Source organism: Periplaneta americana, chromosome 3 (assembly GCF_040183065.1).
Source record: "Periplaneta americana isolate PAMFEO1 chromosome 3, P.americana_PAMFEO1_priV1, whole genome shotgun sequence".
NCBI classification, from domain to species: domain Eukaryota; kingdom Metazoa; phylum Arthropoda; class Insecta; order Blattodea; family Blattidae; genus Periplaneta; species Periplaneta americana.
This window is the reverse complement of record NC_091119.1, coordinates 3,441,960-3,466,816: the sequence shown is the minus strand read 5'-3', so window position 1 is coordinate 3,466,816 and position 24,857 is coordinate 3,441,960. Positions and strand designations below refer to the sequence as shown.

The following is a 24,857-nucleotide window of genomic DNA, read 5'->3' as shown; positions in this document are numbered from 1 at the left end:
GAAACCAGTTAGAATGTTTTACACATAGACTGGAGAAACCAGTTAGAATGATTTACGCATAGACTGGAGAAACCAGCTAGAATGATTTACGCATAGACTGGAGAAACCAGTTAGAATGATTTACGCATAGACTGGAGAAACCAGTTAGAATGATTTACGCATAGACTGGAGAAACCAGTTAGAATGATTTATGCATAGACTGGAGAAACCAGCTAGAATGATTTACGCATAGACTGGAGAAACCAGTTAGAATGTTTTACACATAGACTGGAGAAACCAGTTAGAATGATTTACGCATAGACTGGAGAAACCAGCTAGAATGATTTACGCATAGACTGGAGAAACCAGCTAGAATGATTTACGCATAGACTGGAGAAACCAGCTAGAATGATTTACGCATAGACTGGAGAAACCAGTTAGAATGATTTACGCATAGACTCGAGAGTCCACACCTGTGGAGTAACGGTCAGCGCATCTGGCCGCGAAACCAGGTGGCCCGGGTTCGAATCCCGGTTGGGGCAAGTTAACCTGGTTGACGTTTTTTCCGGGGTTTTCCCTCAACCCAATATGAGCAAATGCTGGGTAACTTTCGGTGCTGGACCCCGGACCCGTTTCACCGGCATTATCAACTTCATGTCATTCAGACGCTAAATAACCTAGATGTTGATACAGCGTCGTAAAATAACCCAATAAAATAAAAAAATAGACTGGAGAAACCAGTTAAGATAATTTACTTTTAAGGTTGGATCATATTTACTCATTTATTTTACATATAAATTTTTGCCTTGTTCTACCGCACAATTTTTTTGCACTTAATGTACGTCTTCCGAATTTATATATTATAATATCTAACCATTGCATATGACTGCACACTTGTGCACTGCCTTGAATGAAGACCCATGACTGATGTGCTCGCAGCTATGCCATAGCTTTACGGAGGGGAATACTAGTGAATTGTGACACAGAAGGTTGTGACGGGGTCGTACTGGTAAGCAGATGACTTGCGAACCGATAGTTTTTAACACATTCGTACTCTACTACTGCTGTTATTGCTGCTACTTTGATTGGACACGTGATTGAATGTTTGTGATTATGTGAATGTTAGTTGCTCAGGAGAAATGTACCAATACCATGATGTTTATTAGAATTTCGATGTTAATTGAATTTGGCGGTATTAAATACCGAACAGTTGTTAGTTCATAAATGACACTAGTCTTTAAAGATTTTAACTGTGACTGATTATTTTACAGGTGCTTGCATGAGGTCTAAGGTAAACTTCAGTAAGGATTCTCTTCAGTTTGCACCATTTGTTCTTCTGCCATCAACTTTCCCTCGAAAGGAATTCAACAAGGCTGTTTCAATCCAGCCCATTTTGAATGAATTGGTTCATAAAGTAGCTCATGACTATGAATTTCTTTCCAAAAGTTTAGAAAGGTAAGTTGTACATTTATATTGTTCTTGTTAAAGTAATTGTGATCGGTTAAATATCTTCCAAACGAAAATTTTAGAGTTAACGAACCCTAGCATAGTGCAGTGCTCTGCAAATCTTTGTGTTGAACGTATTAGGCCTACAAATATTTGTAAAGTAAACCCAATCTGCAACAAAAACACCGTTGAGGGAATGCAGTTGCTCATTCTACACTCATTGTTAATTTGCTTGTAATTTTTAGAACAGAAGTGTTTTTATGAATCCTTTGATTAAAATTTGGGATTTTGTATTATTTTTGTTAATGTTTTTAATTCCTTTCCCTTTGTGTTAGAATGTCTGTTTAATTTTATATTCCAAAACTAACCTTTCACGTTGCAGATCTAAGAACTTGACTTTTTATTTTCACATTTAGACCGAGGACTCTCTGATCCTCTCCTAACTAAACAACAATATGCCATAAGTAGTGCGCATACACATTTAGAAAAATATCTTATGATGAGTTGCCAGACCTAACGCGTTGCAAATATTTAATGGAATGTGTTCCACTGTATTTATTTATTTATTTTATTTTGTTTCTTATTTTTATTGTGTAATCATGTAAATCGTGTTTATTTACCACTTAACGCCAATATGTATCCCACTGTGTTGTTTTTTAATTAATAATAATACTAATAATAATAATAATAATAATAATAATAATAATAATAATAATAATAATAATAATAATAATAATGATTTATTTAACCTGGTTTTTTGTGTACATTTTATTCAGTTGTCGGTTTCTGGTTTAATTATGTAAATCCTACTTAATTGTAATCTAATACTAATATGTATACTAATGTGTTTATTTTTATTTCTACTGTGTACATTTTTTATTGAATTATCGGCTTCTGTTTTTATATGATTCGTATTTGATTCTAACAACATTAATATGTATTCCACTATGTTTATTTTTATTTTATGAGGTAAATTTTTATGTAACTACCTCTTTTGATCTCATTATGTGCCTAAATTGTATCGGTATGTAATTACTTAATTCTGATCCAGTTTTATGTTCAACTATGTAAGCAAGTTTTAATCCTGGTTGAGTGTAAGAGAAGGCCTTACAGCCTTAACTCTGCCAGGTTAAATAAAGCCATTATTATTATTATTATTATTATTATTATTATTATTATTATTATTATTATCATTGCAATAAGTGAATGTCTCGGGAATCTTCTATGCCACATCAATAAATTTAAGAATGCAGTTATATTGTCAGACTCCAAAGCAGCTATTCTATCAATAGTCTCTAAACACACACCTTCATCTCAAACAGCAGAAATAACTAAAATGCTCTCTCACTCTCTCAATTAATATCACTCAATAAAAGAATTGTATTCCAATGGATACCATCCCATTGTGGAATCCTGGGAAACGAGAATGCAGATGCTTTAGCAAAGAAGGGCAGCACTGCTACTTACAGACCTGTTACTAAATCTACGTATTACTCTGTGAAGAGATTTATTAAATCTACATACTTAGACTTCAACAAACAAAATTTGATAACACAATTTCAAGGGAAAAAATGGAACTCTCTGCATCATAATCCACAGTTAATTCCCGATTTACCACGAAAATGTTTGTAGCTGCATTTAGATTGGCAACAGGCCATGATTGTTTGGCCAAGCACCTGCATAGAATTGGAATATATCAGTCCCCTAACTGCCCATTGTGCAACTCAATCCAAGAAATTCGGAACACCTCAAAATCTGTGCTTCAGTGGCTGACCATGATAATATCTTTGAAAAATATTGGAGTGCAAGAAGTCAAATGACTTCATTGTCAAACGCCTGGCATTAGAAAACAACAACATTAATTTCATAAAAAGATAATATTAAACTAGAATATAAGCTTTTTCTAAATCATTTGTAATTTAACATTCTAACTCTATCTCTGTTATGACTAGTATAGGTCCAGTTAACTAAATTACCACACGTCACACTTTTCTTTCTTTGTACTTTCAGCACAATAAGAGTTGATGAATTTACGGGAAATTTGTTCAAGATTTATGAAACTGTTCGTAGTGAAGGAGTGGCCCAGGTAAAGTTTACATTTTTTATTACAACATTTGAATTTTAATTTCAATTTGCAAGCATTATCAAGACAGATGGAAAGGCAGAATAGTGGATAGTACTTATGTTTTATTCAGAACTTTCTGGAATTGCAAAACAACTGTCTTACATATGTTGTTTTAAGACTATTCTTTATTTTTTTCTGATTGTATTAAGAATAGAACTAGGTTCTCATCAATTGCAAAAGATATCTTGAAGAGAAACTCTAAGTGTAATTCCAAATGAATTATCAGCTCAGTCCCTTTATTATGTTTTTATACAGAGAGTGCTGGAATGGAAATGCTCAATTAGGCCTATATCTGTAACACGTGGGAAGTATTTTATGAACAACTTCAGCATTGTTTTTCAGGACCTAGAAACAAAAATCCTTAATGTAAACAAATATTCAGTTTTGACTCTTTTTAAGTTATAGCTATTTTTGTGTTCCAGAAATGATCTGCTTTCTTTACAGGAAATACTAAGAATGACCTCAAAGAGCAAAGCTTAGTAAAACACTGCGTGGAGACCTGTGTGCACTCACACACACACTCACACACTCACACACTCCCCCTCTCTCTCCTCTCTCCCTCCCCCTCTCCCCCTCGTTCTCCCTCCCTCTCTCCCCCTCGCTCTCCCTCCCTCTCTCTCCCCTCGCTATCCCCCTCGCTATCTCTCCCTCTCTCTCCCCCCTCGCTCCCTCCCTCTCTCTCTCTCCCTCGCTCTCCCTCCCTCTCTCTCCCTCGCTCTCCACCTCGCTCTCCCTCCCCCTCTCTCTCTCTCCCTCGCTCACTCTCCCTCCCTCTCTCTCCCCCTCGCTCTCCCTCCCCCCTCTCTCTCTCCCCATCTCTCTTCCTCTCTCTCTCCCCCTCGCTATCCCTCCTCCTCTCCCTCCCTCCCCCTCTCCCCCTCGTTCTCCCTCCCTCTCTCCCCCTCGCTCTCCCTCCCTCTCTCTCCCCCTCTCTCTCTCCCTCCCACTCTCTCCCTCCCTCTCTCTCCCCCTCGCTCTCCCTCCCCCTCTCCCCCTCTCTCCCTCCCTCTCTCTCCCCCTCGCTCTCCCTCTCTCTCTCTCCCACTCGCTCTCCCTCCCTCTCTCTCTCTCTCCATACACGCTATTGACTAGAGCGGCTGCTGATATTTGTCATTTCAGTAATCATGGAAGCTTTGCAGTTACAATAGCAAGTTTTTAATGTAATACTTTTATCACAAGGATTGACTAAAACAATAAGGAACACTGTGAAATCTCGTTTAAGGATGAATAACTATTAGCAATATTTTCATGACATATGAAATGTTGTTTGTAAACATTGGAATGTGGCCAACTATGCTAATATATTTATGGAAAGAATTACTAGGACACAGAAATTAATGTAACATCACACCTGTGTTTACATGAAAGTTTTTATATTGTTTTTAAGTCCTGAGTGCAACTTTGAAGTAGGTGGCTCTAACATATTTCGGTACATCTTGTGTTTAAGGGTACAAAACTCTCCAAAGCATTAAAATAAAATGAATGGCTGAGAATGAGGTACTTCAAAGCCACACTATTTTTAACAAAAATGTTTTTTTGTGCGAATTTACTTCTTACACATATGGGGAAGCTACTAGTGAATATTATAAAAATTACTGAAGAAATGACCAAAGTACAGTGAAACCTGTTCAAATCAGAACCTGAATAATCTGGAATCCTGTCTATTTCGGAACAATTTATTGGTCCCGGTGAAATTCATATGTATTATGTGTAATTTTTCCTGAATAAAACGGAAACTGTCCAACGCAGAAACGGACACTGTCTGCTAATGTTCAAAACGGAAATAATATTTTGGACACACTACTTTAATGTAAATTATATTTTGAAACAGTATGTGCTTTCAAGGAATTTACGAAATACTAGTAGGTGACTAAGATAAAAACAAGTTTTCTTTGTAAAATTTTTGAGGGTACGAGGGTGTGTTGGCCTGGTGATCATAAATTTTATTACCCTGTTGACTAGGCAGACGAGTCCCTTCGAAGATGTTCAATGCTTCACTCCTGTATACTGTCGTAGCTGGGTAGAACGCAAGTGTAGCCTATTAGTGATTTCGTGATAAAAAAAAAGTTGCGTAAAAATGTTGCACTATCATTAATTGATTAAATAAAAGTTATCGAGGAAAATGAGAAACGAAGAGTATGGAAAATAATATTGAAATTTATGAATGGAAAACTCAGGCGTAACTTAACACTTTAAAAAATAAAGGGCGTATCATGAATGAGTGGCTTGTGGTCAATAATGGTGACATAAAAGGAAACAGAAAATAACTGGTTACATAGAAATAAATGAATTGTTGTGGGAGTGGATTGTTCATGCCCTTTCAAAGATCATGCAAATTTCTGGACCTATTCTGCAAAGAAAACCCTTGAACTGGCAAAGAAATTAAATAATCCAGAATTCAAGGCTTCTAGGCTCCTAGTCCAATTAAATAATGTGCTGTGATATACAGTACAGTACTATATTATAGTGTTAGATACTAAATTTAGTGTAATTAATAAACTTTATAGTGTTTAATGAGTGAGTTACGATATAATTTATACACGAAATGAGATTTTCATCAAGATCATTCACCAATTAAATAAGTGACAGGAAGCTGATTTAATGTCAGTAGTGTAAACAGAATATTTTGTAATTCCTACAATTTGTGGCATGCCATTTTGTTTTTCATTTATACAAATGATAAAATATTCCATTTTAACTTCACACCTGAATAACACAGAAATCTGTCCACAATGGAAAAAAAATTAGGACCATGTCACTTCTGTCTTGAACAGGTTTCACTGTATATACCGAAGAAATTATGATACCGCATCTAATAGCATTGAAGTCTAAACCTTTAATATGCTCTCCTGTAAAATTTTGTCTGTATGGCTTATGACTGTATAATTCTCCCCCCTTCAAAGTGGTCATTGTGCTGCCCAAAAGTTGTGGGTTAGAAGCCCGGAAACTTCACTGCTGTTCACAGCTAGGGGAAAGCACATGGTTGACATGCACGAGTGATGCTGGAGCTGCAGTAGCATCTCATTATTCTTCTTCTTCTACTATGGTACTACAGCCCAAATCGGGCTTGACGTCCTCTGTTCTCCTCTTCCAAGCAGATCTGTCCTGTGATGTTCTCTTCCATGCCATTACTCCCAAAACTCTCACTGCTTCGGTCTGCCTATCGGTCCTTTACCATATATCCTTCCCTCCATTATTTTCGTAGGTATCCTCTGGTTCTCCATTCTGTTGATATACCCAGCCCATTCCAATCTTCGGAGTTTGATGTGTGTCACTTCATCCATATCTCGATATTGTTCCATTACTTCCTGGTTCCATTGTCCATTTTCATTAACTGGTCCAACTATCCGCCTCAATATCTTTATTTCGAATGTACCTAAGGCTGATTCTATCTTATTATTCATTACCCAAGTTTCACATCCATAACGGATTACTGTTGTAATCATTGTTTTATAGATTCGAAATTTAGTTTTCTTATGTACAAATCTTGATTTCAGGATATACAATAATGCAAAGTATGATCTCATTATTACTTGTTATGTTTTTATAAAGAAATTGTATGAAGCTTTCCACTTTTTAGTGCAACATTATTATATTTTGATAATACCTGTACTGGACAGGTGTGAATGTCAGTGCACAAGTATGAAATGAACGTGTTAAAAATTAACCGCAGTCTAGTATATACAGTTGCGAAGCTCAATACGTAGTAAATATGCAAACATTAGATAGTTGCTCACCACTAGGATCGCTAATATCGCCTCATTACAGGCAATGCAAAATAGTACCGTCACAGTCTATTGTTTCTAGCACCCTCAAAACTCAAGCTTCGTGACTGTATATAGTAGACTGTGACTTAACGTTACATCTGAGCTATAGTCCCGTCGCTCTTATTTCCGGCAGCCAATCACGTTGCAAGTCGGGTACATTTAAACATGTGCGTCTTGTCATTCGCTGTTAATTTTGTTATGGACTTCCTAAGGCTCTATAGATACTGGGTATAAATCGTCCACCATTTTCGTTCTTTCCTTGCCGTTTGCAGCAAGCAGACGAAAATTTACAACAGTACAAATTTTAATTCCGCGCTCTTTTAGGTGTATTTATTTATAATAATAATAATAATAATAATAATAATAATAATAATAATAACAATAATAATAGAATCAAGGGTAACAATCGACTTAGAGCCATGCAGCTGGATACTCTGGTAATTAAACCTTCAACAAACAGTGCAGCATTCGATCCACATGCATTAAACATTATAGTCAACAATTGATTTCATTAGGTATACAAAAGCTATCTCAACATTCACTTAGCTATTTATTTTTAAGTTTCTCACATTAAATATTATAACAAGAACGTAATCGACAGATTGAATTTTTTTCCGGCAGCGAGTCCCACAAAGCGCGGGGCCTGGGGTGACCGTCGAAGGGCCGGCCGACCTTTCTATGAGAATCCACAGTTCTAACAGACCTAAGTTGTTACTCTGCAAACTGAGGTCCGCGCATATGTAACTGGGAAACTAGGACGGTACAGATTTCGAATAGGAATCACTTTTAAAAGTAATTCTTTCTAAACTTTTCTCTTGCTTTGACTCCCATCTAAAGTTAAAAATAGAAAAACTTTCGAAGGTGTCAATGTCTATTTTGAACATGACACTTCAAAGTTAGTAATTTTTTCTCCCTTCTCAGAATTTGTTCTATGCTTTCCTTAGATATTTATCTATGAAACCTAAAATTTACAATGCGATTATCATAGGTGCTACGACGTGATAATGTTTAACGGTGCTGAAAATAGCGTCGTCTGCTAACCGCAAATGGCAATGAAAGAACTAAAATGGCGAACGATTATATGTACCTACTCTTTACAGAATCTACTCTTACTAGGTCGTAAGCAAAGAGGCGGAGCCACGCCGGAAATAACAGCAACGTGACTATAATTTAGTTTTCACTTTTTCTTTGATTGTGGTAGTATTTTCTTCCATTGTTGAGTTAACTGAACGTGGCAGGGTAGTATCTTACTGAGGCTATAATCATCATTATGTGTCCTTCAGATTGTTAGTCATAGTTATACCATTTCTCATTCGGTACTGCAGTTACAGAAATAGCAGATCATGTTATAATAAAAGGGTACTGTGGTGTACTTAGTTGTGGATTGCAAATTACAAGTGAGTGTGTTGTGTGCAGCCTATATCTCTAGGCCTGATCAGATCAGACATAATGCTGGAGTCTCACTGTCCGGAGAGTAGTGGCTGTGGCCATTGTAGCCCTTACTGCTGCTGGAAGCAGGTCGAGGTGAACACTATTGCATCAGGGTTCGGCTGGCTAGGGCCTGCCTCTGCAGCTATTCACAGGTCAGCCTAATTCTCTTGTCACTGATGGTTGCAGTAAAACATAAACTTAATGCTCTGAATTACAAACTGAGTCAGCCTAATTCTCTTGTCACTGATGGTTGCAGTAAAACATAAACTTAATGCTCTGAATTACAAACTGAGTCAGCCTAATTCTCTTGTCATTGATGGTTGCAGTAAAACATAAACTTAATGCTCTGAATTACAAACTGAGTCAGCCTAATTCTCTTGTCACTGATGGTTGCAGTAAAACATAAACTTAATGCTCTGAATTACAAACTGAGTCAGCCTAATTCTCTTGTCACTGATGGTTGCAGTAAAACATAAACTTAATGCTCTGAATTACAAACTGAGTCAGCCTAATTCTCTTGTCACTGATGGTTGCAGTAAAACATAAACTTAATGCTCTGAATTACAAACTGAGTCAGCCTAATTCTCTTGTCATTGATGGTTGCAGTAAAACATAAACTTAATGCTCTGAATTACAAACTGAGTCAGCCTAATTCTCTTGTCAGTGATGGTTGCAGTAAAACATAAACTTAATGCTCTGAATTACAAACTGAGTCAGCCTAATTCTCTTGTCATTGATGGTTGCAGTGAAACATAAATTTAATGCTCTGAATTACAAACTGAGTCAGCCTAATTCTCTTGTCACTGATGGTTGCAGTAAAACATAAACTTAATGCTCTGAATTACAAACTGAGTCAGCCTAATTCTCTTGTCACTGATGGTTGCAGTAAAACATAAACTTAATGCTCTGAATTACAAACTGAGTCAGCCTAATTCTCTTGTCACTGATGGTTGCAGTAAAACATAAACTTAATGCTCTGAATTACAAACTGAGTCAGCCTAATTCTCTCGTCACTGATGGTTGCAGTAAAACATAAACTTAATGCTCTGAATTACAAACTGAGTCAGCCTAATTCTCTTGTCACTGATGGTTGCAGTAAAACATAAACTTAATGCTCTGAATTACAAACTGAGTCATACATATCCTGTAGTTTTTTACTATTATGTAATGTGCATAGTATTTGATGTCACTTTCTCTAAATTTTCAGGTATGAGGACGTTTATATATGCAGGGTGTATCAGGAACATTTTGACAAAGTTTGGGAGATTGTAGGGGGACCAAGATAAGTAGTTAATGAGTAGGAATCCGTGTCTGGAAACATTAGTTTTGGAAATATCAAGCCTGGTAAGTAGACATTTTCTGGTGTGTGCGTTGCATTATATTGTCTAGAAGGGGATGTTGTTCTGAGCAGGTCAAAGTAAAGAAACAGTAAGTTCTTTCAATCATTGAATCAACAAAATAACAAAAATTGAAGTTAGATCATGAAATCCAAGTATTAGCTACAGAATTTAAACTTAGAAAAGAAAGAAAACTTTTACCTTCTACAGGGCGTTTCTGAGGTGGTGTTACAAACTTTCAGGGATGATGGCGAAGGGCACATGTATCAATTTGAGATCAGGAACCATGGTCCGGAAATGACTGAGTCGAAAGTTATAAGCAAAAATAGTTGTGTGGAAATGTAATTGTAATTTGGCACCACGTGCCCTCCTTCCTTTAACCTTTGGAACAGTCATGGAAAAATGGTATGGGCTGGATGTCTCCTACGTGGATACTTGACCCGATACAATTTGTGAGCTTGTCTACTGTTCCCATTGGCTCATCCGTATTCCGTATTCGAAAATCAGGTCTGGTTATTCCGCAATCGTGTACTCCTCCATTTCACTAGGACTGATCGACTGGACACTGCAACTTGTACACATACACTGCTGTCTACAGACATGCATATCAGGACCGACCATGTCCGTTACACATTACGCTATCTGCATTGCTTTAGTGTAGTTTCCTGTCCCCACCCCTCAGACAGCACTGAATGGAATACTGTAAGTAGACAACATAAACAACGTCAGATGAATACAGTATGTGTAAGATGTACAGATAAATGCACATAAATAAGGTGTACAGAGGAATAAAATTATTTCATTTCTACACAAATATTTTTGCTTGTAACTTTCGACTTGACCAGGTTCCTGATCTCAAATTGATATATGTTCCCTTCGCAATAATCCCTGAAAGTGTGTAACACTACCTCGGAAACACCCTGTATATGTGTACCTATCTATACTGTATCCAAAACAACCATCTTTGCTGTAATCAAATGCACGTGATATAGTTAATTGTAATTGGTTGCGTGTAAGTAAATAAATAGTCCCACTAAAATGAAGTTAATTTCTCCAGTTTTCAATTGTTTTCGCAGAAGGAAGTAGAAAGGAAATCTTTATATCTGCTATGACATAATTCCCGTAACAGCATGACGTCAGTTCAGAGATCATGTGTATGTGATGAAGTATGATAAACAGACAGAGAGAGAAAGTCATTCTTCGTGTGTTGGGAAATTAACAAACTGTACTTGGACCCGGGGCACCTGCACATATTACACAATTTCATATACATTAATTCGTAGCAGAAAAGAATGAAAATTTCGAGAAAAGAAGTGATATAAGAAATATTGATTTGTTGGTGCTCGTGAATTTGTGTGTAGTCAGTTTTGGTAACCCTTGTGGAATCCTCTCATTCTTTGGTTGGAAGGGAGGTGCGAATTTTATTGTAAGATACCAGGATAGCAGGAGGATTTTCAGATAAACTTATTGCCATTGTTGTTGATGATATTGAGTACCAATATAGCAGTAATTTAGAATAAACAGTAGATGTTTGACAGGTGTTTCGTGAATTCATTATTCAATCCACCTCGTTTGGTGGCTGAAACAGCTGATTTGGAGAGGGAGAGTATCCAAGGAGGTGCTTTGTTGAAATAAATGGGCCAATCATAAGAATACTAAATGCTATTGATGATCTCAGGGTGTTAACAATTTTGGATAAACAATAAACACTGCAGTCATTCAAAATGGAGACCACTAACTTGGATGCAGATGTTGACAATGGACTACTGTAACTGAGGATGTTTGTCCCATTAACATTATGGTAACATTTCTAATAATAATAATATTAAACTGCCCCCCATTGAGGGTAGCCCTTACGGACTCAGTATATCCTCAAAAAAAATTATTATACATTGTAAACATAGATATTAAATTTTAAAGAAGGGAAACAAAGAAAAGGGCGTGAAAAATTACAATCGCTATTAATGTGGCACCATGTGATTAATTAGGATTTGGCAGGATTTTTTTAACACAATTATCACAATGTCATCCCTCAGAGATGTTGGCAGAGCAAACTGCCGTCGAAATTCTTCGAAAAAAGCTGGTATAGTCCCTCGAGCACCTATGAGCAAGCCGAATACCTCAACGTGAATTAGGGCATATTTCAGCTTGAAATAGTTGACTGTAGGCTCATAGATCGACTTCTTCTCAAGGTGGACCTCGGCTGACTGATGACATTCTACTTCAAAACGTATCGTGGGGTCCACAATGATGCCCTGTTTAGTGTCAGCATTGTACGCTAAAATATCTGCTTGTCTCATTGACCCATTTTCAGCTAGACAGGAGACTAGACAGATGAAAAAATGACTAGAATACTTATCCTTTGATGAAATCACTACATCATGCTCCTGAATGTAAGTCACACACTTAAATTAAGCATGCATGTTTGACTACATAATTCCAGACATGGATTCATATTAAATAATTACTTATCTCGACAAGTCCTTCTACAGTCTCTCAGAATGTTTCAGTCCTCTCCAAAATTAATGCAAGTTTCTCGGCATAATTTGATGACTTAGTTTCTCATGCTTTATTTCCTTATGCTGTGCAACATTAAAAAGTGATTCTTTGTTAGTTGATTTGTTAATGAATTTGCTTTTCGTGCTGTGGACCATGAGTCAAATCCCGGTGAGTCCAAGTGGGCTTTGTAGTGAACAAAGGTCGTGTTGGAGGCAGATTTTCTTAAGTACTTCCTTTTCACCTGGTATTCCACCATGACTTCACTTTCATCAAGCCATGAGAAAATGCCTTCTTGGTACTATTGTACATACGAGCTATTGCATCTCAAATCGACCGAAATATAGAGAAAATTGACCTTACAATTTCTAAATACAATAAAACTTTTTTGTATGTAGAGAACTGTGATATAATGCTTTGTGCAAAGTTTGAGGCATCAGAACTTCATAGTGTTTAAATTAAAAATATTTAAATTTATTGTATTTTCATAAAATTAGCAACTTTAAACTGTTGTAGCTCCGAAACCCTTTCACCCAGTGATCAAAATCATGGTTTATTTGATGCTGAGAAATTAAAGTTTATATTGACATATAAACAGATTTTCTTACTTTTTATGGAAATGGAGAAATTTAGATTTTTCCTCATTAGGTCGCCTTCGGCTTGGAAAAAATATTTTTAAAATATATGGTTAGATTCCGCATTGAAAGTACAAATAAACACATATTCTTTACTGATGGTATATTGATAAGAAAGTGAACTAACCAGCTGACTGTGAGGCGGGAGCTAGCCGAGACAAGCAAGGCCAGGAGACAAACACGTGATGTGTCGTCTAGCAGCGCATGGCTATGCTAGCTTTATCACAAGTTTTCATAAACACAGAAGTAAAATGACGCCCAACGCTCGCTTATCTTCAGCTCTCAGGCAGTGCGTGCGGTACTGCGCCGTTCAAGTCCAGGCGTATGACAATAATCTATTTACATAATACCCTCGAAACTTATTGCCGAGCCACTAAGCAAACAATGCCGAATCCCTCTTAATGCAAGGTTTTTTCTCAATATTTTTTTACATTTTTACAAATGGCCAAAAAGCCTAAAAGTAAGTAAAATCAGATTATCTGTCTCTCTGTGTACAGTAAAAATAAGGATTACTTCTTATCATAACCTACCAAATGTCAGCTTCAAAATGAGCTCCCGTTCAATGTTCTGCAGTAAATGGTTCCAGAGTTCTGAGCGCTGAAAGAGGCTTGTTTTTATAAAATACGCTAAATTTGTCGCTCAATAATACGAAAACCGATTGACTTTCGATAGTATATTTTTGAAAATGCACTCCCCTCAGCACCTTGTATAAATAGGGAAAAAATTAGAGTATAAAAAAGTGCGAGGTTTTTTACTGATCGATTTCATATGGAATAGCCCATACAGTATTAGAAATTAAATCATTGTGATAGTGGTAGTACGTTAAGGGTGTTATTTTTTTGTAATTCATAGCTTTGTTCGAAGTTATAAACTAAAACAAAAGTAATTCATATGTGGTTAGATTTTGTCAGTACTACAAGGGCATAAATGGTTGATTATCGTCGTACTGATAGTGATCGCAGTTTTTGTGGAATGAATTCACCACGATAATCAAAGATTCACTGTGTTTGTATTATCAGAAAGGGAATTCACATGATGGTTTGATGAAGAGTATAGTTTAAATATAATCATAAGATGGTAAGATAATCACAAATTTGGAGAATGGACACAAAAATTATACCTGTATCACCCCAAATCTGAAGCCATTTCTCGAACCTAATTCAGTCACTTTGAGAGATATTTTTAGGATACACTGTTACTGAGTAGAGACTTTATAAATTTTATTTGTAACATGTAATTTGCTTTCACTATACAAAAAAAAACATGACCTGAATTAAGTTTTAAAGTAGTTATATTCTTTTTCAGTAATCAAGGTATAAAATGTACACCTGGATATAAAAGACGTTTAGTTGCTACTTCAATATTATTGGACATCTTTATTCCTTGAAGGGAATGTGGCAGGATTTGCATTAACAGTTACTCTCATTATTCACAAATATCTCTTGCTTGCTTGTCCTTTCAGTTTCGGAGAAGTAACTTATTTACTGGAATGTTTTGTGTGCTGTTAAAAACTAATAATATGTAAACGAAATCTTTGCTTTTGCATGATAAGAAGCAGAAATAACACGATATCAGATGAAACAGTGACTGCCAAACTTTTCCATCTCTACATTTCGCTTTTAAAGTTTCGAAATGCTCTTGCTCTTCATGTTCTTGAGAAAAGAGAATATGAATACATTTAAAATCCAAACAAATTCATAGTATACTGTTAGTTTATGAGGGTATGCATTGTTGTGCAGAGATTTTAAAATAACCCCAGATTGTAAGATGTTAAAAAGCAGAAAAATTGTATATTTAACAATGTTTAATCATTTAGTGTCTGACTAAAATCTCCTTAAATTAAAATTTTAGAATATTTATTTGAAAAGGTACTTCTCTAAAATTTTCAGTAATATAATGTAAACTAAGCCTATATAAGTTTATAAGTTAAAATTCTTTCCGAAGAAACTTTTTTTTTCACACACTTCTAACTCAGAAACTAAAGTTGTAATGGTGAAGGGGAAAAGAGTAAATTATTAGATTGCTTTTCATTCTAAAAATACTAACGGATTTAAGAGCCAAGAACGATTTTTCTTATTACCATATTTGATTTTGAAACTTCTAATTATTTTTTCACGATGAAAGGCCATAAAAGACACGACATAAATACAGCATTTGATTCTATATCTGCAAAAAAAAAAAAAAAAAAAAAAAAAAAAAAAAAAAAAAAAAAAAGATTGTCTAAAAGTTATCTTAGTCCAGAAGCACTTTCTAAAACACTATTGATAATTGAAAAGTCATAATTAATCATAAAAATGTGAAGTGTAATTACATCAATACAAAAATGTATTCAGAAGGTAGAAAAGAAAATGCCTCCATTAATTTTTTATCTTCGTACTTGATTTCATATATCTTTGACAGTGGAAATTCTGGTTAATTTAGCCATAATGTGTGATTTACAAAACATTGGACTGACAAGTCAATACAAACAAATAAATGACGATAAAAAGAACCTTCATTTGACTGTCTATTTATTATGAATCATTCATTAAGTGAATAGCATGTAAAAACAAATTGTAGCCACTACTTCTTTTTACATGCTTTTCACTTATTGAATGGTTCATAATTAATAGGCAGTCAAATGAAGGTTCTTTTTATCATCATTTATTTGTTCATAATGTGCGAGCTTAAGAAAACATTTAGTTGTTCTCTGTACGAGATTTTAATCAAATGTAATTGAAATAGCTACTGAAGACTGGAAATCATGTTTGAAATGAATGATTGCTAATGCTCAGCTTCTTGGAGTTCTTTCATTCTTTTCTTAAGAAAAACTGTACTATCATTATTTTGTATCTTTTAATTTAGAAAAATACTCCATATTTCATGTGTGTGTATAGTAAACGTAATTATTGCAGTGAAATGAACTTATTCTGTGCTGTGATCTGTAATTATAAGCAAGGTGGATTAACTGCAGTTTCATTTGTAGATTTAAAAAAAGCATGTAATGTGATTCTTGCATGATGTATTGGGCAGGATCGTATTTTGCTTGATCTTCCATAAAGCACTTAAGGATTTGATTTAATTACAGGCAGAAGTTTAGAGTGGAATTAAATGTTATCCTGTGTATTTGTGGGTGTGTGCATGTTCACAGTATTAGAACTGTTGGAAGACAGTAAGGTACAAATATTTCCTAATTTTGCTATGGCTTATCCTGCAATCTATATTCATAATTCTATGGCAAACAGAGCTTCAAAATCCCGCAGTCTATATTCATAATTCTATGGCAAACAGAGCTTCAAAATTCCGCAGTCTATATTCATAATTCTATGGCAAACAGAGCTTCAAATTTCCGCAGTCTATATTCATAATTCTATGGCAAACAGCTTCAAAATTCTGCAGTCTATATTCATAATTCTATGGCAAACAGAGCTTCAAAATCCCGCAGTCTATATTCATAATTCTATGGCAAACAGAGCTTTAAAATCCCGCAGTTTCTATTCATAATTCTATGGCAAACAGAGCTTTAAAATCCCGCAGTTTCTATTCATAATTCTATGGCAAACAGAGCTTTAAAATCCCGCAGTTTCTATTCATAATCCTATGGCAAACAGAGCTTCAAAATCCCACAGTCTATATTCATAATTCTATGGCAAACAGAGCTTCAAAATCCCACAGTCTATATTCATAATTCTATGGCAAACAGCTTCAAAATCTCACAGTCTATATTCATAATTCTATGGCAAACAGAGCTTCAAAATCCCACAGTCTATATTCATAATTCTATGGCAAACAGAGCTTCAAAATCCCGCAGTCTATATTCATAATTCTATGGCAAACAGAGCTTCAAAATTCCGCAGTCTATATTCATAATTCTATGGCAAACAGAGCTTCAAAATCCCACAGTCTATATTCATAATTCTATGGCAAACAGAGCTTCAAAATCCCACAGTCTATATTCATAATTCTATGGCAAACAGAGCTTCAAAATCCCGCAGTCTATATTCATAATTTTATGGCAAACAGAGCTTCAAAATCCCACACTCTATATTCATAATTCTATGGCAAACAGAGCTTCAAAATCCCGCACTCTATATTCATAATTTTATGGCAAACAGCTTCAAAATCTCACAGTCTATATTCATAATTCTATGGCAAACAGAGCTTCAAAATCCCACAGTCTATATTCATAATTCTATGGCAAACAGAGCTTCAAAATCCCGCAGTCTATATTAATAATTCTATGGCAAACAGAGCTTCAAAATCCCGCAGTCTCTATTCATAATTCTATGGCAAACAGAGCTTCAAAATCCCGCAGTCTATATTCATAATTCTATGGCAAACAGCTTCAAAATCCCACACTCTATATTCATAATTCTATGGCAAACAGAGCTTCAAAATCCCGCACTCTATATTCATAATTTTATGGCAAACAGAGCTTGAAACTGCAAGCCAGGGCTTTTACATTATTCATAGTTCTGATTGTTTTGGCACAGTGCTAATACCTTATATACTGACTCTTAGAATACAGAGTAATTGAGAGTCAGATAGGAGAAAACGAAGTACTCTGAGAAAATCTTCCTCCTGTGCTGTATTCACAACGAATCAAACCACTGTCTCTTAATTACGAATTCATAAAGAAGTAAGATACAATTAGGCCAATTTTTTCGACCATCTGCATATCATAAGCACAGACTCTCTCGTAGCAGAAAGATGAATTTGAAATAGTTCCATCAATTTGCATTTTTTGGTTGACTGATTTTTCTAGCTTTTTAGTCTTCCAAGAAATATTTAAAAAAGTACCTTATTCAGAATGCATCGTTTAATCATTTTATTGCAGCCTACATCAAACTTCATTCCGAATCAGACACTAACTTACTGCTCCTGATGGATTTACGAAGTTGGATCAGTGTAAACGTTTCCTTTAAGAGCAGAATTAAAAAAAAATTCGGTGCCATGGAAATGGTGCACATTTTCTCATTGCATTCCATTCTTCATCATGTCACCAGTGGTGTTTCAGCTTGTAGTTTATTTTCCTAAGCTATCTCACAGAAGGCATATAGCAATTAAACAATTTGCTATGAATTCAAATAAGAAAATACAATTTTATTTTGTACATTGCATATGAAAATACTTTTTTTTTTTATATAATCCCAACAGTAAGACATGTGACTTCATATTTTATCAATTATACAGCTTGTATAGATGTAATTAATTTTGCAAAATAAACATAGTGATATTTTGATTATAATTAAATGATTTTTGTACGATATGTTATCTTTGAACTCATTCCATGTCAAGAATTTTTATCACCCTTAGCAGTGCTGTATTCAGTGACAAGCATGTTAACCTATATACCAACAAGGAATAGAAAACATTACTTAACTTAATATCAGTTGTTTTTCTAAATGCATGTGTTATATTAAAGAGTTTCGTAGTTTATTTGGAAATTGTTACTATGTGGAGTGATTATAGCCTCTATATGATACTGCTCTTGCCTTATTTAATCTGTCTGTAGTGCTAACCATTGTAATGACATTGGATTTAGCTTAGGTTTTTGACACTGTTACCGTTCGAATTTTCTCTTTAGTACAATCTGTTCATAGCAGGTTTTACATTAAATGTAAAAAGAAGATTTCAATGAATACTGGGCGAGTAGATAGTAGAAACTGCAATGTAGCATTCTGCCTCTGCCTTGACTCACTTTTACATTTCGCTAATGCAGTAAGCTTACTATTGCTTACAACATATTACATATGCCATGTTGAGTCTTTTGTGGGAGTAAGTTGACAGTTGTATTGATGTGACCATTGTTATGTCAGCATAAAATGACACTTAGATATGACATTGCACAGTGAGTGTATATGTACAATAATTATGCCATCAAGATGTCTTGCAACGTCACCGCAGTGAGATCTGTCCCTGGCAGAACCTTCAGTACTACCCGTTGTCACCATCCCGGCTGCAGCGAGACTGAAACACTTGGCCACGTGCTGGGGTTCTGTAAGAAGGGAGAGCTACTGCGTAACAACAGACACTATCGTGCCCGTACAGCAATTGCCAATCTGCTAAGAAACAGAGGATGGGAAGTACATGAGGAGATTCATTGTGTGTCTGAAGATGATTCTCATAGAAGAGTCTATATAATTGCCATCAATAGAAGAACCCAGAAAGCGATGGTCTTAGACCCTACGATTTGCTTTGAACGAGACACGAATCAAGCACTGCAGATAAATGATGACAAGCGAGGTAAATATGTACCTTGTCTTCCATACCTCAGTGAAAAATATGGCATTTCGCCTTACAACTGGGATGTTGCAGGCTTGCTATTTGGAGCGAGGGTTTTTTTTACAAAAATTTACATGTAATATCCTTAAATCCTTTCAAATTCCCTTTTATGAGGTTCAGAAGATTGTAATGGAAATTCTGAAGACCTCTCTTTTGTATGTTAACACGTAAATTTTTGTTTTAATGTACAAACCGAATCAGTATTTTGCTCATTTCATTTCCTTTATCTTTTATATGTTGTTAATTCCGGATCCCAGTGGTCAACCTCACTTGAGGACGGATGATTTGAAATCTTAGTAGCAAATTCAGCCTTTGTAATTTGACGACAGTTTCAGGAAAGATTCCTGAGTGATAACATTTCAAGTCATAAAATGATCCATGGTCTTGTGAATATCCGCAAGACAGAAGTGTTACAGATAAGAAAGAAAGCACATGATGTACTGTGCTTCCCAAGGAAAATTTTGTTGATGTTGGATATTGCTTGGAATTTTCCCCCAGAAAAATCACTTTGTCATCTTTCACAGGAAATGGGTATATCTTACAGTTCAGTGCCAATTGCTATGAAGCTAAAGTTACAATGGTGCAAAAAGTACAAACAGGTGATCCTATGATCAGGTTAAATTTTGTGAGTATGTTTGAAATGATGGCAAAATTGACCAGATCTTCTTATGTTTCTGGACGAGACTTGGTTTCGTCTTGATTCCCCGATCTAATCCCTTGTAACTTTTATCTCTGGGGAACTCTGAAATACAAAATATACACAAATAAATCACACACCTTGGAAGAACTGAAAAATAGCATCCAGGAAAACATTGCCTCCATTTCTCAACAAGGACTGGAGTCAGTGATGAGTCACTTCTTAAATAGGTGCAGTAAATGTTTGGAACCAGAAGGTAGATAGTTTCAGCATCTCATTTCTTAATTTGGGTGAGTAAACGATGTTTTAACATTTACATTAATAGTTTGTAGCGTATCAAATTACCAATATTGCACCGTGCAAGTTGTCTGTGGGCCAATTGGCACAAATCAGGTCACCGCATTGAGGTTTCTCTGCAATCTATTCACCCAGTACAAGTGTATGTTTTCAACATTTTTGTCACAGTGTGTGTTTTCAGAACATAAGGCTACTTTTGGCTACAATTGTTTCTACTTAACTATTTTATTGTGAAACTTTGCTATAGGTTTTACAGCGTAAAAAGAAAGAAAGGAATTATGTGTGTATAATCTCAGTCAGGTTCATATTTTATATGGAAACTGTCATAATATGTCAATTTTTACTTTACAAGATGCTTTTCTTTCCTTAAGAAATCTATGTTCCTTTTGTCAATTGCTTATGAGCTTGCTTTCATTGTTGCAGCAGAAGTTGAATCTTGGCCTGTTCCGTTCAGACTACCTGGCTCACAGTGCTGCCAGTAATAACATAAAACAAGTCGAAATAAACACCATTGCGTCTAGTTTTGGTGGAATATGTACACACATTCCAGGTCTGCATAGGTAAAGAACAGCAAAATTTTTTCATGTTCATCCATTTATGACAAAATTATGAGGCAATTTAGGTTTCTTTCAAAAGACTCTATCATCTCATGCATGTGTGCTGTTTATTCCAAATCTCCATGCTTTTGGTTTGAAGCTGCAAATTGTACTTCTAAGTGTCGGCACGGATATGTAGTGAAGTTGCTTTTATATTCTGTTTTATATAATTCTCGGACTCATATACACCTTTGTAGAATTGTTGCTTGCTAACACCAGCTTTTATTTTAATATAGTACTGTCTTAATAAAATTAAATTTGTAAAACAAAATTATTGAAATAAATGCTTCTAATTCCAGAGAGAAAATGTAACGAGTTTAAAATGAATGTTCCTTTGTTGCTGTCTTCTTCTTCAGAATAAAAAGCCTGTTGTGGTGGTACTCATCTTTTCAATGACATTTCTCAGTTTATTGTCCAGTATTTCGTAATTTCAGGAATACTGTCTTTTATATTAGGAAAATAACAACATAAAATTGTTGTAAACAGTATGTATCTTTTTAAGATGTCTTGTGTATGGTTTTGCACTTTCACGATGATGAATGTTGTGCAAGATTTTTTGGTAACATCAAATTTGTAATTTTCGTGATTTTCGTACTATACTAAACACTCATACGTAATTAACGGAAGTTTGCAAAAATGGAATATTTATTGAGGAGGTGTATTAAAATAATAATTTTTTATGTGAATTAAGATAGTGATAGTTTTAATGAATAGGATATGTGGGTGTGGCTCATTACAAAAATCAACGCATCCTTATAAACATTTCTTTGAAATAATCGACAGGCTCGAACGAGTGGCTACTTACATTATATTAATGACAGTATTTTCTTTATTAGAAAATAAGTGTCGTAGTTGAAGCAGTATTATTTGAAGATCAAGTCAGGTTGATCCACAGTCTTCATAAAGTCGTCATTGATATGTATTTTGTAGCATGACATTACCAAAATAAGTGGTAGAGTCTTGTTTTTCTCTTGTAATACTGTAGACTATAGTGTATGAGTCACATTACATTCAACATCGTTGAAACGAGTTCATTATTTTATTACAACAATTTCAAATACAAAAAACCAATATCTAATATATAGCTAAGCATTTTGCATACATGGATATTGAAGCTTACATGCCATGTCACATCAAGCAATATTGATTTTACTGTCACTTCTCCTTTGCATGATATGTCTGGTTTCTGGCATACCTGTTCGTCCATAAGCGTTTGTCATAGGTCTTTTGCTTTGCCATTAACCTGATGTTCGTCTATTATGTATCTAAATATACATTTTCTAATGTTTCTGTCTTGTGAAAATTACTGCTTCTAATTTGTACAGATTTGCATGAACATTTCTGGACGTTTATTTCCTGTATATTTTCAACAACTGATTTATGTATGGCATAATAGACTGACTGTTCATAGAATCATTGTGGCTTTCGAAATGCGTTTTCATGCATTTGTAAGTGAGCATTCCATGTGGACGGATTTATTATTAACTGATTAAACATAGTAATTTTACAATGTCTTGCAGGACCACCTGAAATATGCATTCTTCATTCTGAAAATTGTGTTGCTTATTAATTACCATGCTATGATATTTATTTGCTCAATTCGGCGGAATGATTAATGTAAATTAACCGAGATTAATTTTTTTACTATGTGGTATTATGTAATTATTATATTAAATACGTATCTGTAATCCAAATAAAAGCCCATTCACAATGAAAATTAAACATAACGTAAGTGTTAACTTAAACGTTACGGTAAAATCACATCATTCATGATGGGGACATAAACATAACTGCAAAGATACTTGGTAGCCATGGAAACATAACAACGCCATTTCCTCACATTCTGTCGTATACTTCAGTCAAATACCTTACTATAATAATACCGGACAGCTGTATACTAGCAGCATTGATGTGAGTGCGAAATATCGCGGACTTGACATCTAGCGGAGTGGCGTGGAATTATATCCACAAATACAAATACGAGTATGAATTGAATAGTACCGTATTTAATGTAACATTATTTTATATCAAAGCTGAATATTATGAGAAATATTGCATGCTTCATATTATTTTCCGTAATTAATTGTTGCATAATTTTTCTTTGCTTTAGTGAGACAAAATCAATTTTGACATTAAGAATAAATTTACAATAACGCTTTATATACCCATTGCTGACAACTGCAAAGATAAAAATGGTAGTAATATGATGCTTGTAATAATTAGTAAAGGCATGTGGACAACAATAAAACTTAATTTGCTAAACCTTAAAATTTCCAATATATTTTAACTTCTATTCATTTATTAGGCCTAAATAAAAATCTAATTTTTATTGTTCTATCAACACAGAGACAAAGGCATTAGGCCTAATAAAGAACTTTGTTGACTCACGTTTTAAGAACTGTCGGAAATCGAAAGTACGATTTGGAGCAATTTGTAATGCTGTAATTGTAGTAATTATAAACAGCACATATACATCCTGACATTTTAACACAACACTAATTAATATAAAATCATTAACTAGCCCAGCCAGGTTTGCAAACTTTCATGTTAACGTCTTACGGTAATGTTTATGTCAATGCTTATGTGAATCATTGTGAATGATCCCATTTGGTAGCCTGGGCGCAAACTTCTGTGTTTATGTTACTGTTATGTTTAATTTTCATTGTGAATGGGCCTTTATACTTGTAATAGTTCATGAAGAGATAAAAATTCTACTCTTTATTGGATAGGAAGATAACTTTATTGTTAAATTCTGAGCATTGCACACACACACACACACACACACAAACCCGCGCGCGTGCGTGCACACACACACTTTTTTTGTGCCCTGTAAATAAAGGTAATCCAAATAAATATTCCACATAAATTATGAGATTACAAATAAAATGTAAAACATGTTATAATTAAATTTTAAACCAAATATTTCATGTAGTGTACTTCAAATATATAACGAAGTACTGAGTAAAATTACCTTTGTCTAAATATAATTATTATTGTTTCATATAGCAGAGAGCAATTCTGTTGAAAGTTATGGAAAGAATTTGTTCTGTAGCATTTGCTTGCATGTACTGTACGTAGCTTATGAAGCATGGAGCATGCTGTAACAGTGTTTTGTTTGTTATAATATGTCTTTACTGGGAACATAATGTTTATCTTCTTGAAAATAACATAAATATTACGAAAAAGTTCTTAGAAACTGCATGAAGAAATTAGAAATTTTATATCTCTTTTCTTCCTGCGTAGTAAGATTCCCTTCAAAGCAATATATAAATTATTCTTTATATAAACTTCATTACTCCAAAAAATGTCTTAATATGACGACATATTATTTTTACATTTTTGGAAAAGTGTAGTTACCTTAAAAATTTGGCAACTAATTGTCATATTGTGAGTGAACATAGTCTTCGTTGCAGTGCTGGATTATGAAATAATTTGTCAAACTTTTGCAGATACGTACTACAGGAACTGGGACATGGTGATAAACTAAAAAACGTAAGTAAATTTTTCTGCAGAAGGTTTTATTACACATAAACAGTTTTTATAAATGTTGCTTTGTACCCTGCTGGTAAAACGACTGACTTTAGTGAGTAAACAATTTTATTTTAATATAATATTATCATCACTGCATTCCTGATTGCTTCTGACCAGACATTCATAGTTCTTCGTAAATTTTCAACTAGAACTAATGTCTTTCATCACCCCAAAAATCATTGTTTAAATCTTGAGCCTTTCGAATTTGTATAGTATACGTTGCTTATCTTGATTTATTACCCCACCTCTGGCTACTAGCAACAGGCATCTATAATGAACACCGATCAAAATATCCCTCATTTCTCGTGAAAAACAA

The 24,857-nt window shown here is 34.8% G+C and overlaps 1 protein-coding gene across 7 annotated transcripts in view; it reads left to right on the top strand.

Annotated features, from left to right (window-relative positions):
• Positions 1 to 24,857, top strand: part of LOC138695759 (glutathione synthetase-like) — a 53,918-nt gene that overhangs the window by 7,258 nt on the left and 21,803 nt on the right. For 5 of the 7 annotated variants that reach the window (XM_069819933.1, XM_069819932.1, XM_069819931.1 and 2 more), the window contains exons 3-6: positions 1,251 to 1,434; positions 3,436 to 3,511; positions 8,734 to 8,900; positions 24,460 to 24,502. In XM_069819933.1, coding sequence (XP_069676034.1) covers positions 1,251 to 1,434; positions 3,436 to 3,511; positions 8,734 to 8,900; positions 24,460 to 24,502 — 470 coding nt within the window. Of the gene's footprint in view, positions 1 to 1,250; positions 1,435 to 3,435; positions 3,512 to 8,733; positions 8,901 to 20,837; positions 20,975 to 24,459; positions 24,503 to 24,857 lie in introns of all 7 variants that reach the window. The other 2 variants (XM_069819934.1, XM_069819936.1) reach the window with 2 other exon arrangements.